At 44.9% G+C, this 15,116-nt stretch overlaps 1 protein-coding gene across 3 annotated transcripts in view; it reads right to left on the reverse strand.

Annotated features, from left to right (window-relative positions):
* Positions 1-15,116, reverse strand: part of lekr1 (leucine, glutamate and lysine rich 1) — a 67,012-nt gene that overhangs the window by 16,759 nt on the left and 35,137 nt on the right. For all 3 annotated transcript variants that reach the window (XM_063004302.1, XM_063004301.1, XM_063004303.1), the window contains exons 7-9: positions 14,621-14,714; positions 7,305-7,382; positions 1,876-2,037 (exon numbers count right to left, since the gene is read on the reverse strand). In XM_063004302.1, the coding sequence (XP_062860372.1) occupies positions 1,876-2,037; positions 7,305-7,382; positions 14,621-14,714 (334 nt within the window). The remainder of the gene's footprint in view (positions 1-1,875; positions 2,038-7,304; positions 7,383-14,620; positions 14,715-15,116) is intronic.

Genomic DNA, 15,116 nt, shown 5'->3' on the forward strand with positions numbered 1-15,116 from the left:
ATAGTGGTCAAAGATCCACTGAGAGTCGTGATGAAGTTAAATATTAGTAATATATGTATAAAGGAATTAGTTTGACCTATAATAAACTTTATTGTTTGACAATTATTTGTTCCAATCCAGTCACAGAAGAGGAACGGCTGCAGAAATTAAAATAATAAAATCCTCCTGTATTCTGGGGCTGCAGACCTGAATTGGCACTGATTTTTCGCCGGATGCCCCTCTTGACACGGCCCTCATATTTCTATCCGGGCTTGGGATCGGCACTGAGAGCGCACTGACAAGTGCACCACCTACTGGCATAGCCAATCATAGCACAGCTGAGATACAAACCCGGGTTTTAAGCAGCAGTGGCTACAGTATTTTACCCCCCGCATTCAAATATATTTTCTTTATGCATTTTTTCCCTTTTTAGCTCGTCCGATTGCGTCACGCTTCCTCTCCACCGATGCCGATCCCCGCTCTGATTGAGGAGAACGAAGCTAACCCACGGCCCCTCCGACACGTGGGCAGCAGCCGTATGCATCTTATCACCTGCACTTTGACGAGTGCAGTGCAGCTCAGCGTTGTGTACGGAGAGACACACCCTGACAGCACTCTTTTCTCATCTCTGTGCAGGCGCCATCAATCAGCCAGCAGAGGTCGTAATCGCACCAGTCATGAGAGAGAGACCCCATCCGGCTTAGTCCCACCCATATCTGAACAACAGGCCAATCGTTGTTCATGTGGCCGCCCAGCCTCAGTCGGCAGGCAGAGCCGAGATTCGATACGATGTATTTCGCATCCAAATATTTAACCAAATTATTGCATAAAAAGTTGCGTAATAAAGTAAATATTGTACAAAAGATGAAATATGACATTTGTGGCACTTACAAACATACACACGCCTTTAACTACATGCAGAATAATGAGGGTTTAAAAGAGTCAGCATAATATCAAACAGCATCGATCTCATTAATTAAACCTCTGATGAAAACGCTCGTTCATTAAAAGGTTTTAAGTGTCATTAATTATAATCAAAATAAAACAAAACGAACCCCTTTTAAAAATTAAAACTATTATAATTCCAGCTCAGTTGGTGACATTTGTAAGGATGTAATTAACACTGAATTAATTCTCCAATTTATTTATTTATTTATTTTCATTTGTGCATTTGTGTTCTCACTCACACACTTTCTAATCTGTTTATCCCGATCAGGGTTGCGGAGGGAGCTGGGGTCTATCCCAGCTCTTAGTGGGCATCGAAACACCCTGGACAAGGCGCCAGTCCATCAAAGGGCAAACACACACACACACACACACATCTACATTACATTTACATTTTCGGAATTTAGCAGACGCTTTGCTCAAGTGCCCAACAGTGTCAACCTGGCAGAGGTGGGATTTGAACCAGCGACCTTCTGCTTACCAGTCCAGTACCTTAACCGCTAGGGTACTGTGGGAGGAAACCACAGACACGGGGAGAACATGCAAACTCCACACAGAAAGGACCCTGACCGCTCCACCTGGGAGTCGAACCCAGGACCTTCTTGCTGTGAGGCCACAGTGTTAACCATAAATACAAAGAAGTGTATAAACCCCCGTAAGTATAATAAATAACTAATATGAGGAACAGTGCAGGGATCTTGACCAGGTGGTCTTAAACGAGCGCGTTTGTAAACCCACCCTGACCTGGGTAGGTGTTCCTGCTTCGTTTCTTCACTCCGTAGCTGAGACGAGACGACGTGCACGTTCAGAGCTTGAACTGTTTTGGTGCTCACCTGTGTGAGCCGAGGGGCTGGGTGTGTCACCGAAAAACACTCGACAGGTTGGTACAGGTACACACACTCACATACGGTACACACGTGTGTGTGTGTGTGTGTGTGTGTGTGTGTGTACCTCTCGTCTCTAAACTTTTGACCCTCCTGCAGCGCTCCTTCCAGTTCCCGCCTCGTCTCCGCCTCCTTCTGTTGCCACGTCAGCAGTTGCTGCTGCAGGAACTGGCATCGCTGTTGGCCTGACAACCAGCTTTCCTCCTTTTCCTTCAGGTCCCGGGACAAACTGTGAGGGGCGAACAAGGACCGACTGACTTATGAGAGACGTACAGGCCGACTATACATCTTACACACACACACACACACACACACAATGTTATACACACACAGACACACACTGTTATGCGCACACACATTGTCAAACACACACAGTCACACACACATGCTGTCATGCACACACACACACACAGACACTGTTATGCACACACACACACACACAGACACTGTCATGCACACACACACACTGTTATGCGCACACACACAGTCACACACACAGTAACACACACACTGTCTTGCACACTCAAACTCAAAAGAAGCTTTATTGGCATGACAAATAAGGACTTTCGTATTGCCAAAGCAAGTTACAGAGAAATATAAACAATAAAAATAAGAAAGAACAAAAATATACAGAACAGTTACATGTGCAAAAAATATAAAATAGAATAAAATATTCATAAAAACAGTGCAAAATAATAACAATAAAAAGTATAATATTTACAATAATGAGGTAGTAATAACGATCAGTTTGTGTGTGTGTGTGTGTGTGTGTGTGTGTGTATGAGACATGGTCACCCACTGTCCCTCACCTGGTGGCAGGTGTGAGTATAGAGTGCTGCTAGTGTGCAGCTCTCTCTGTGCTCCCCCAGTAGGTGGGGCAGTTTGTCGGGGTCTGGGAGGGAGGTGAAGTTGGGGATGATGTTATTAAATTTAGGGAAGAATTGGGAGCGGACGTGGTGGTACTTGGTACACCGGGTGAGGAAGTGCAGCTCCGTCTCTACTGTACTGAGAGTGCAGTGCTGGCACAGCCTCTCCTCCCGGGGCAGCCAGGACCGGGTGTGTCGCCCCGTCTCCACGGCCAGGTCGTGTGCGCTCGGTCTGTACCTCGTCAGGGTGTTTCTTAATTTAGGGTCGGATACTGCGCTCAGATAATCTGCTGCACTGTAGTGTCTGTTTAGGGCCAAATAACAAATAATAACAAATAATAAATAACTGCATTTTACTCTGGATTAAATTTAAAATTTTGTGTGTGTGTGTGCATTTTACACACACACACACACACGCACACACACACTTTCATTATTTCCTCTCTGTTTGATTCATGCTCTCTGTTTTTCTGTTTCTATGTTGACTGTTTATAATTTGTTGTCATGCTGGTTTGTTTTGTCACCACATGTGAACCGGAGACTGTAGAAAAATATTAGATTTTTGCTTTGTACCGTATGTAACTTTGTCCTGTATAGCAGTAAAGGCTAATTTAGTGATAAGCTGCTGGTAGGACTGGTTTCTGGGCTAAATGGGGAGGTGTGTGTGTGTGTGTGTGTGTGTGTGTGTGGGAGGGGGGCTGGATGTGTGTTTGGGGGTGTATGGCTGTCACTATCAGGTCTTCCAGCCTCTCATCAGCAGGTTCTCTTTCACCCATCATTCCCTTTAATCTGTTCTTTACTGTCACCTCCCTCATTCTGTTCTCTGTGCAGTGTGTGTGTGTGTGTGAGAGAGAGAGTCAGGTGTGTGTGTTGTGTGAGTCAGGTGTGTGTAGCTGTCAGCTCCTTGGCCTGCATCTTTAATCAGAGCTCACAGACTCACACTGGATCAAAGCATCGGTTTCCTTTTATACACTTTTGTAGATGTGACACACACACACACACACACACACACACACACACACTGTCATCCACACACACACTGTCATGCACACACACACTCATGTACACACACACTGTCATCCACACACACACTGTCATGCACACACACACTCATGTACACACACACTGTCATGCATACTCACACACACACTGTCATGCACACACACACTCATGTACACACACACTGTCATGCATACTCACACACACACTGTCATGCACACACACACTCATGTACACACACACTGTCATGCATACTCACACACACACTGTCATGTACAAAGACATGCACACACACTGTCATCCACACAAACACACACTGTCATACACACACACACACACACACTGTCATACACACACACACACACTGTCATACACACACACACACACACACACTGTCATACACACACACACACACACACACACACTGTCATACACACACACACACACACACACACTGTCATACACAAACACACACACACACACACGGTCATACACACACACACACACACACTGTCATACACACTGTCATGCACGCACACACACACTGGTATGCACACACACACTGTCATGCACACACACACACACACACTGGTATGCACACACACACACTGTCATACACATACACACACACACTGGTATGCACAAACACACACACACTGTCATGCACAAACACACACTGTCATGCACACACACTGTCATCCACATGCACACACACACAAACTGTTATACACACACACACACACACACACACTGTCATGCACACACACACACACACACACACTGTCATGCACAAACACACACACTGTCATGCACAAACACACACACTGTCATGCACACACACACACACACACTGTCATGCACAAACACACACTGTTATTCAGATACACACACTTTCGTGGCAGCGTGCAGCTGGCCGTGTGTAAAAGCTTCAGTAGGAATGTGGCTGGCGCTGCTCAGGAGTGTTTACAGATGATCCGTCTATACACAGCTCTATACATCACACACACACACACACACACCCTCGCCAACACAAACACCACACACACACACACACACCCTGAAGATTAAACACGTCCACATGTCCACATTCTTTAGGACAGTCTCAACATACACACACCCACCCACGTGCACACACACACCTATATGTACAGATACACGTTACTGAATCAGGTCACGTTAGGACGGCGTCCCAAATACACAGGACACGTCCCATTTCAAAAACAAACGGTATTAAAATAGAGCGACCTCTGTGTGACCTGTTCAGCTAGAACAACAGCCGCTCCTCTGAGAATCTGAAGTATGTCTGTGGGAATTTGTGCCCTTTCAGTCAAACAATGACGGCATTTTGGTTCTGGTTCATTCCAGAGCTGGTGAGTGGTCAGGTCGAGGTCAGGGCCGTTCCTCACGTCTGTATAGAGCTCGCTCATGCTGGAACAGGAGAGGACCTTCCCTAAACTGGTGCTGCTGATTTATTACACCTGTTAGTGACTGTTGTGGCTGAAACACGTGAATTTAAAAAGTTTGCTCTTCGCCATGAATGCAAACTCACTATTGCTTGGGTCGTACTTTAACATGTTCTTTAATAAAGTATTTTACATTTGGGACACAGCCAGGGCAGCTGAGAGTGAACGAAGCGATACTGCACACACATACACACACATACACACACAGACTGTCATGCAAACACACACACACACACACTGTCATGCAAACACACACACACTCGTGCAAACACACACACACTCATGCAAACACACACACACACACACACACTGTCATGCAAACACACACACACTCGTGCAAACACACACACACTGTCATGCAAACACACACACACACACACTCATGCAAACACACACACACACAAACACACACAGTCATGCGCACACACACACACACTGTCATGCAAACATACACAGACACTCGTGCAAACACACACACACACACACACACACACTGTTGTGCACGCACACACAGTCATGCAAACACACACACACAGTCATGCTCTCTCACACACACATACACACTGTCATGCTCTCACACACACACTGTCATGCAAACACACACACACAGTCATGAACACACACACACAGTCATGCAAACACACACACACACACTGTTGTGCACGCACACACACAGTCATGCAAACACACACACACACACTGTTGTGCACGCACACACAGTCATGCAAACACACACACACTGTCATGCTCTCACACACACACTGTCATGCAAACACACACACACAGTCATGAACACACACACACTGTCATGCAAACACACACACACACACACACACACTCGTGCAAACACACACACACACACACTGTTGTGCACGCACACACAGTCATGCAAACACACACACACTGTCATGCTCTCACACACACACTGTCATGCAAACACACACACACAGTCATGAACACACACACACTGTCATGCAAACACACACACACACACAGTCATGCAAACACACACACACACACTGTTGTGCACGCACACACACACTCGTGCAAACACACACACACACACACACTGTTGTGCACGCACACACACAGTCATGCAAACACACACACACTGTCATGCTCTCACACACACACACACACAGTCATGCACACACACACACTGTCATGCTCTCACACACACACTGTCATGCAAACACACACACACACAGTCATGAACACACACACACTGTCATGAACACACACACACACACACACACTCGTGCAAACACACACACACTGTCATGAACACACACACACACACTGTCATGAACACACACACACTGTCATGAACACACACACACACTGTCATGCAAACACACACACACACTGTCATGAACACACACACAGTCATGCAAACACACACAGTCATGCACACACACACACACACACACACACACAGTCATGCACACACACACACACACACAGACACACACACTGTCATGCACGCACACACACAGTCATGCACACACACACACAGACACACACTGTCATGCTCACACACACACACACAGTCATGCACACACACACACACACAGTCATGCACACACACACACACACACAGACACACACACTGTCATGCACGCACACACACAGTCATGCACACACACACACACAGACACACACTGTCATGCTCACACACACACACACAGTCATGCACACACACACACACACTGTGTTATTTTTTAAAACCAAAAGACCGGGTCCTTTGTGAGTGGAGTTTGCATGTTCTCCCTGTGTCTGTGTGGGTTTCCTCCGGGTGCTCCGGTTTCCTCCCACAGTTCGAAGACATGCAGTGTGTGTGTGTGTGTGTGTGTGTTCTGCGATAGACTGATGGATCAAATAAATCGAAAAAAGCGGTGGTAAAACAGACATTAAAGAACATGCTAAAGTACGACATGAGCCATAAGGTGTTCGGTGGACATGATGCAGGAGCACACTGTACGGACAAAAGTATTCAGGGTTCGAATCTCAGCTGTGCTACAGGCCGGTCGGGCGTCTGTACAGACATGTTTGGTTGTGATCGATGTAGGTAAACCCCGCGATGGTTTGGCGCCACTCCATCACACCCTCTACAGTAAGTAATCGTGACCACGCCCCGTTCCTCCAGGACCTGAGACCCCGGGCGTTACCTGTGTATGGTGGCGCTCTGCTGGTCGCTCAGCAGCCGATGCTCAGAGTTGCGCTCCTCTTCCTCCTTCTGCTTGGTCCTGAATGTCAAGAGGATGGAACAGAATTAGAATCTAGCAGGAAGGAGAAACTGTACTGTAAAGAGAGAGAGAGAGAGAGAGAGAGAGAGAGAGAGAGAGAGAGAGAACTCATCAGGCTGGAGAAACCAGAGACGAGCGAGTGTTTATCTGTGTGATAATGAGTGTGTGTGCGTGCCAGTCCTTATTTACATTCAGGATGCTGTGTTTACTGATGTGTGTGTGAGTGTGTATGACCCAGTCTTTATTATATCGGCCATATATACACGTGTACACTAACGAGAGGGTTAGGGGCCTTGCTCAAGGGTCCAATGGTGGTTGTATAACAGAGCCAGAATTCAAACCTACAACAGACCTTCCAAAGCTTTATGATCCACTGAGTGACCGTGACCCCCCTGAATGACCCTCCTTGTCCTTTTTTCCATCCTTTTGTTCATTTGTTTCTCACCTTATTTGTTACACTATGAAGATCAGACTGTAATAATAAAATATATTCAGATACTGATCCAAGTGCTGATTGCTGGAACACACCAGTTCTGTTCTGGTTCTGTTCTGGTTCTGTCTTTAGTATTATACCACACGTGTATAATAATAATAATAATAATAATAATAATAATAATAATAATAATAATTATTATAACTATTATTATTATCATGTTATTTTTATTATTATTATTACATAATTTTTATTATTATTATGTTGTTTTTATATTATTGTTATTATTATGTTATTTTTATTATTTTTATTATTACTAGGTTATTATGTTTTTATTATTATTATTGTTATGTTATTTTTATTATGATTATTATTATTATTGTTATTATTATGATTATTATGTTGTTTTTATATTATTGTTATTATGTTATTTTTATTATTATTATTACTATGTTATTATGTTGTTTTTATTATTATTATTATGTTCTTCTTCTTATTATTATTATTATTCCTATTATGATTATTATTATTGTTATTATTATTATTGTTATTATCATCATTGTTATTATTATTGTTATTATTATTATTGTTATTATTATTATTATTATTATGTTATTATTATTATTATGGTTATTATTATTATGTTACTATTATTATTATGTTATTATTATTACGTTATTTTTATATTATTATATTATTGTTGTTTTTATTATTATGATTATTATTATTACTGTTATTGTTATTATTATAATCTTTATTGTTATTCTTCTCTTTTTTATTATTATTATTAATGTGCAAGTGTTTATGTACAGGATCAGCCATAACATTAAAACCACCTGATTATTATTGTGTCTGTAGAAGAGCTCTGAGCATTAATCCTGCTTCCAAAACATCGACGTCCAGAACTGACTGTTCCCTGGCTGCCTAATTCATCCCACCACCCGACAGGCGCCGTTACAGCGAGATAATCAGTGTTATTCACATCACGTCTGTGGTTTCAGTGCTTCAGCTGGTGGGTGTTTATTTATATCTAATGGTAAATTCATTTTTTCTGTATTAAGTGCCTCTGAGCATCTGAGAGTCTGAACTGGTTCCTAACTGGTTCCTGTTGGAGTGATATTTTCTGTTCTGCGTTTCCCAGCCCACGATCATTTCACAATAATAACGTTTCTCTCAAACGGAGGAAAACATTTTGCTTTGTGTGTCAGTTTCTATCAAAATCAATAAAACACACTGATGAGAAACTGCAGCTCTGTGGTAATAAAAGGATTAAATTCTGATTCTCGCCCTGTTTCTCATTTTCCACCCCACACCCCCCACCCCCCCTCGTCCCGTCTCCCTCTCTCTCTCTCAGGGTCAGAATGGGGTGGCAGTGCCACCAAGGTTGTTTTGTTGACAGTAGTACTCGAAATGAGACATACCTAGCTCTCTCTCTCACTGGAACAAATCAATAATTAAACATTATTTTTTTTCAGTCTGTTGTTATTATAGCTGACGGTTTGCTGGACGGTTCCTCAGATCACTGTGACACATTACTATCTAACAGCAGGTTAAGATAACCGATAATCCGTGTGTTCCCATGTCAGCAGAGATAAAAGAGAGAGGGCGAGCGAGAACGCAGCATCTTTAAAGCCTGTGAGGACGGTCGGACCAGCGCAGCTGTAAAGCCAGTGTGTACAGAGTGAGTACAGGTTTCAACTGGTCTGTAAAATGTGACTGTCTGAAACAGTGAGGGTTTTTTTTTACAGGGGGTGTGAAAATATCCGAAAACGCAGAACTAAGGTCCACAAAAATGCTAAACATGCTCATATGATTAACAGTAAAATAAACAACGTAATTAGATCTGTAAATAAATCATGTAAAAGCTGTAAATAAATATTAAAATTGGTGTCCTGTACTACTGGGGAGGAATTTCGTAAACTTGACATGTAAACTCGTGACTTGACTCAGACTCTAGCCTAAAGACTCGTGACTTGACTCGGACTCTAGTCTAAAGACTCGTGACTTGACTCGGACTCTAGTCTAAAGACTCGTGACTTGACTCGGACTCTAGCCTAAAGACTCGTGACTTGACTCGGACTCTAGCCTAAAGACTCGTGACTTGACTCGGACTATAGTCTAAAGACTCGTGACTTGACTCGGACTCTAGTCCAAAGACTCGTGACTTGACTCGGACTCTAGTCTAAAGACTCGTGACTTGACTCGGACTCTAGTCCAAAGACTCGTGACTTGACTCGGACTCTAGTCCAAAGACTCGTGACTTGACTCGGACTCTAGCCTAAAGACTCGCGACTTGACTCGGACTCTAGCCTAAAGACTCGTGACTTGACTCGGACTCTAGCCTAAAGACTCGTGACTTGACTCGGACTCTAGCCTAAAGACTCGTGACTTGACTCGGACTCTAGCCTAAAGACTCGTGACTTGACTCGGACTCTAGCCTAAAGACTCGTGACTTGACTCGGACTCTAGCCTAAAGACTCGCGACTTGACTCGGACTCTAGCCTAAAGACTCGTGACTTGACTCAGACTCTAGCCTAAAGACTCGTGACTTGACACAGACTTTAGCCTAAAGACTCGTGACTTGACTCGGACTCTAGTCTAAAGACTCGTGACTTGACTCGGACTCTAGTCTAAAGAATTGTGACTTGACTCAGACTCTAGCCTAAAGACTCATGACTTGACTCAGACTCTAGTCTAAAGACTCGTGACTTGACTCGGACTCTAGTCTAAAGACTTGTGACTTGACTCGGACTCTAGTCTAAAGACTCGTGACTTGACTCGGACTCTAGCCTAAAGACTCGGACTCGTATTTTGTGAACATCTCTGTCATATCGTATCGTATCGTGTATCACCACTCCTCTAGAGCATATCGTCCAGCCCTAGTCTAGACCCGATCACACTTTTCATGGCCGGTTTATTTCCGGTTTTAGCGCCTGCGCCCCTCCGCCTCATCTTTTCATCTCCGTGGTTTCTCCTGCGCTGTAATAATGGCGGATTCCGTTCGCCGAGAATCTATAATTGGGAACAAATGGGCGAGAGAATCCGTGGCATGCAGGAGCCTTTCATTCAACACACACACACACGCACACACACACACGCGCACACACACACACACACACACACACACGCACACACACACACACACGCACACACACACACGCACACACACACACACACACACACACGTTGAAGAAAGAAAATGAGCTCCAGGCTAAATAAGTCATCTGGGTTCTACCCGGTGCCACCTGACCGCGATGTTAGCCTCGCTAATTCTGTCACGCTCCACACACGGAAGAAGATGCTAATCTTTACGTTTCACTCGTTACCAGGGTGGAACTTTCAAGGGTACAGCGTGTACCTGTGTTACCCTGTACAGCCGAAAACAGGACCTACGACTGCACCTGTAAGAACGCTGATGTCAAAACCTGCTGACCAGGACCAGGACTAAACTGTACGAGATTAAGATCTAGAACGTGGGTTTAGTGGAGTTACAGACCACAACAGAGGAATATTAACCGGTGATTGGGTGGCGCAGACGTAAATCCCACAACAGTGTCAGAACAGAACAGTGTCAGAACAGAACAGTGTCAAAACGTAATCAGAACAGAACAGTGTCAGAACAGAACAGTGTCAGAACTGTGTCAGAACAGAAGTGTCAGAACAGTGTCAGAACAGAACAGTGTCAAAACGTAATCAGAACAGAACAGTGTCAGAACTGTGTCAGAACAGAACGGTGTCAGAACAGAACAGTGTCAGAACTGAACAGTGTCAGAACAGAACAGTGTCAGAACTGAACAGTGTCAGAACAGAACAGTGTCAACACGTAATCAGAACAGAACAGTGTTAGAACAGAACAGTGTCAGAACAGAACAGTGTCAAAACTTAATCAGAACAGAACAGTGTCAGAACAGAACAGTGTTAGAACAGAACAGTGTCAAAACGTAATCAGAACAGAACAGTGTTAGAACAGAACAGTGTCAGAACTGTGTCAGAACAGAACGGTGTCAGAACAGAACAGTGTCAGAACTGAACAGTGTCAGAACAGAACAGTGTCAGAACTGAACAGTGTCAGAACTGAACAGTGTCAGAACAGAACAGTGTCAACACGTAATCAGAACAGAACAGTGTTAGAACAGAACAGTGTCAGAACAGAACAGTGTCAAAACGTAATCAGAACAGAACAGTGTCAGAACAGAACAGTGTCAGAACAGAACAGTGTCAGAACAGAACAGTGTCAGAACAGAACTGTCAGAACAGAACAGTGTCAGAACTGTGTCAGAACAGAACTGTGTCAGAACAGAACAGTGTCAGAACAGAACTGTCACAACAGAACAGTGTCAGAACAGAACTGTCAGAACAGAACAGTGTCAGAACAGTGTCAGAACAGAACAGTGTTAGAACAGAACAGTGTCAGAACAGAACAGTGTCAGAACAGAACAGTGTCAGAACAGAACTGTCAGAACAGAAGTGTCAGAACTGTGTCAGAACAGAACAGTGTCAGAACAGAACAGTGTCAGAACAGAACAGTGTCAGAACTGTGTAAGAACAGAACTGTGTCAGAACAGAACAGTGTCAGAACAGAACTGTCACAACAGAACAGTGTCAGAACTGTGTCAGAACAGAACAGTGTCAGAACAGAACAGTGTCAGAACAGAACAGTGTCAGAACTGTGTCAGAACAGAACAGTGTTAGAACAGAACAGTGTCAGAACAGAACAGCATCACCCCCACCAGATTCACATGTGTACACAGTGTAAGCAATTGAGGGTTAAGGGACTTGCTCAAGGGCCCAACAGTGGCAACCTGGCAGTGATGGGTCTTGAACCGGCAACCTTCAGATTACTAGTCCAGTAGTTTAACCGCTAGGCTACAACTCTAAAAATATCAGAGTACGGATCAGAGAACATACTCAATCACATCTGACAGCCTGTAGATTTCGGCGATTGAAAGCTTCATTTGACGCCGTTGGAAACCTTCGTTTCTGGAGGGAACGCGAACTAACCCCTTCTGATTTGTGCTTACAGTAACACAGGACACACAGTGTAAATGTAAATGTGAAGAACACGAGGGGTGTGAATACTTTTTCCACACTCGCGCTGTATCTGTCAGTCCGATCGAACCCTGAGCGCTGGAGTCGTGTTACATGTTACAGGGTTGCCGGGGCGACAGGCGGATCAGAAACACAACAAACACGCGAGACGCGTGTGATGTCGGGTTGGAGGTCGTTCGGTCGTCATGGAAACACAGCAAACACAAACAGGCGGCGGCGCTGTGCTGATACGACGAGAGATCCGCGGCGGAACGTAAACACGCGCTAATGAACCCGCCGCCGCCGCCGCCCGACCTGAAATCCGACACGGCGTTTACATACGTGTGTGTTCGCTTCACGACTGTGTTTAGTGCGCGCGTGTGTGTGTGTGTGTGTGTGTGTGTGTGTGTGTGTGTGTGTGTTAGGAACGCTGTTTACGCGCGGCGCTGACGTCTGGTCCACCGTCCGGATCCGAATCTCAGCGGTGCTATCGGCCCGACCGGGCGTCTGCACAAACGTGACTGGCCATGTTTCAGAGGAAGTTGAATGAAGCCCTGTGATAGGTTGCCACCCTGTCCAGGCCCAGTACCCGCCTTGCACCTGGTGTTTACAAGTGGAACTGAGCCCATTTTGACCTTGACCAGGACGAAGAGTTTGAGAGAGATGAAATAAAATAAAATTTACACAACAGAACTGCATCAGAACTGTGTCAGAACTGCATCAGAACTGTGTCAGAACTGCATCAGAACTGTGTCAGAACGGCATCAGAACAGTACCAGAACTGCATCAGAACTGTGTCAGAACTGCATCAGAACGGCATCAGAACAGTACCAGAACGGCATCAGAACTGTGTCAGAACTGCATCAGAACTGTGTCAGAACTGCATCAGAACTGTGTCAGAACTGCATCAGAACGGCATCAGAACAGTACCAGAACTGCATCAGAACTGTGTCAGAACTGCATTAGAACTGTGTCAGAACGGCATCAGAACAGTACCAGAACGGCATCAGAACTGTGTCAGAACTGCATCAGAACTGTGTCAGAACTGCATCAGAACTGTGTCAGAACGGCATCAGAACAGTACCAGAATGACATCAGAACTGTGTCAGAACTGCATTAGAACTGTGTCAGTACAGCATCAGAACTGTGTCAGAACGGCATCAGAACAGTGTCAGAACAGTACCAGAACGGCATCAGAACAGTGTCAGAAAGACGTCAGAACAGAACAGTGTCAGAACAAAATGGGGTCAGAACAGAACGGTGTCAGAACAGAACAGCGTCAGAACAGAACTGTGTCAGAACGGCATCAGAACAGTGTCAGAAAGACGTCAGAACAGAACAGTGTCAGAACAGAACGGTGTCAGAACAGAACGGTGTCAGAACAGAACAGTGTGTCAGAACAGAACGGTGTCAGAACAGAACGGTGTCAGAACAGAACAGTGTCAGAACAGAACGGTGTCAGAACAGAACGGTGTCAGAACAGAACAGTGTGTCAGAACAGAACGGTGTCAGAACAGAACGGTGTCAGAACAGAACAGTGTCAGAACAGAATGGTGTCAGAACAGAACGGTGTCAGAACAGAACGGTGTCAGAACAGAACGGTGTCAGAACAGAACAGTGTCAGAACGATCAGCTCTGCCGAACAGCTTTGGAATGAACCTGTGTGTGTGTGTGTGTGTGTGTGTGTGTGTGTGTGTGTGTGTGTGTGTGTGTGTGTGTGAGGAACAGTGAATGTAAATGCACACATCTGGATCAGGGTGTCGGTGCAGGAACTCACTGCAGCAGTTCCTCCACACGCTCCCGGTCACTGCGACTCCTCTGCACCTCCTCCTGCAGCGCCTCCTGCAGCGCCTCCACCTCCTGCTGCAGCTCTAACAGGAACACAACACAACAAACGGTTTCTAACCGACGGGGCTTTAATATACAGAACGATGTCAGAAAGATAAACTGACAAACGGAACAGCATCAGAACAGTGTCAGAACGGCATCAGAAAAGAACAGTGTCAGAACAGAACAGTGTCTGAACCATGTCAGAACAGAACAGTGTCAGAACGATGTCAGAACAGAACAGCGTCAGAACAGAACAGAACAGTGTCAGAACAGAACAGCGTCAGAACAGAACAGAGTCAGAACAGAACAGCGTCAGAACAGAACAGAACAGTGTCAGAACCATGTCAGAACAGAACAGCGTCAGAACAGAACAGTGTCAGAACAGAACAGCGTCAGAACAGAACAGAACAGTGTCAGAACAGAACAGTGTCAGAACAGAACAG

Source organism: Trichomycterus rosablanca, chromosome 11 (assembly GCF_030014385.1).
Source record: "Trichomycterus rosablanca isolate fTriRos1 chromosome 11, fTriRos1.hap1, whole genome shotgun sequence".
NCBI classification, from domain to species: Eukaryota; Metazoa; Chordata; class Actinopteri; order Siluriformes; family Trichomycteridae; genus Trichomycterus; species Trichomycterus rosablanca.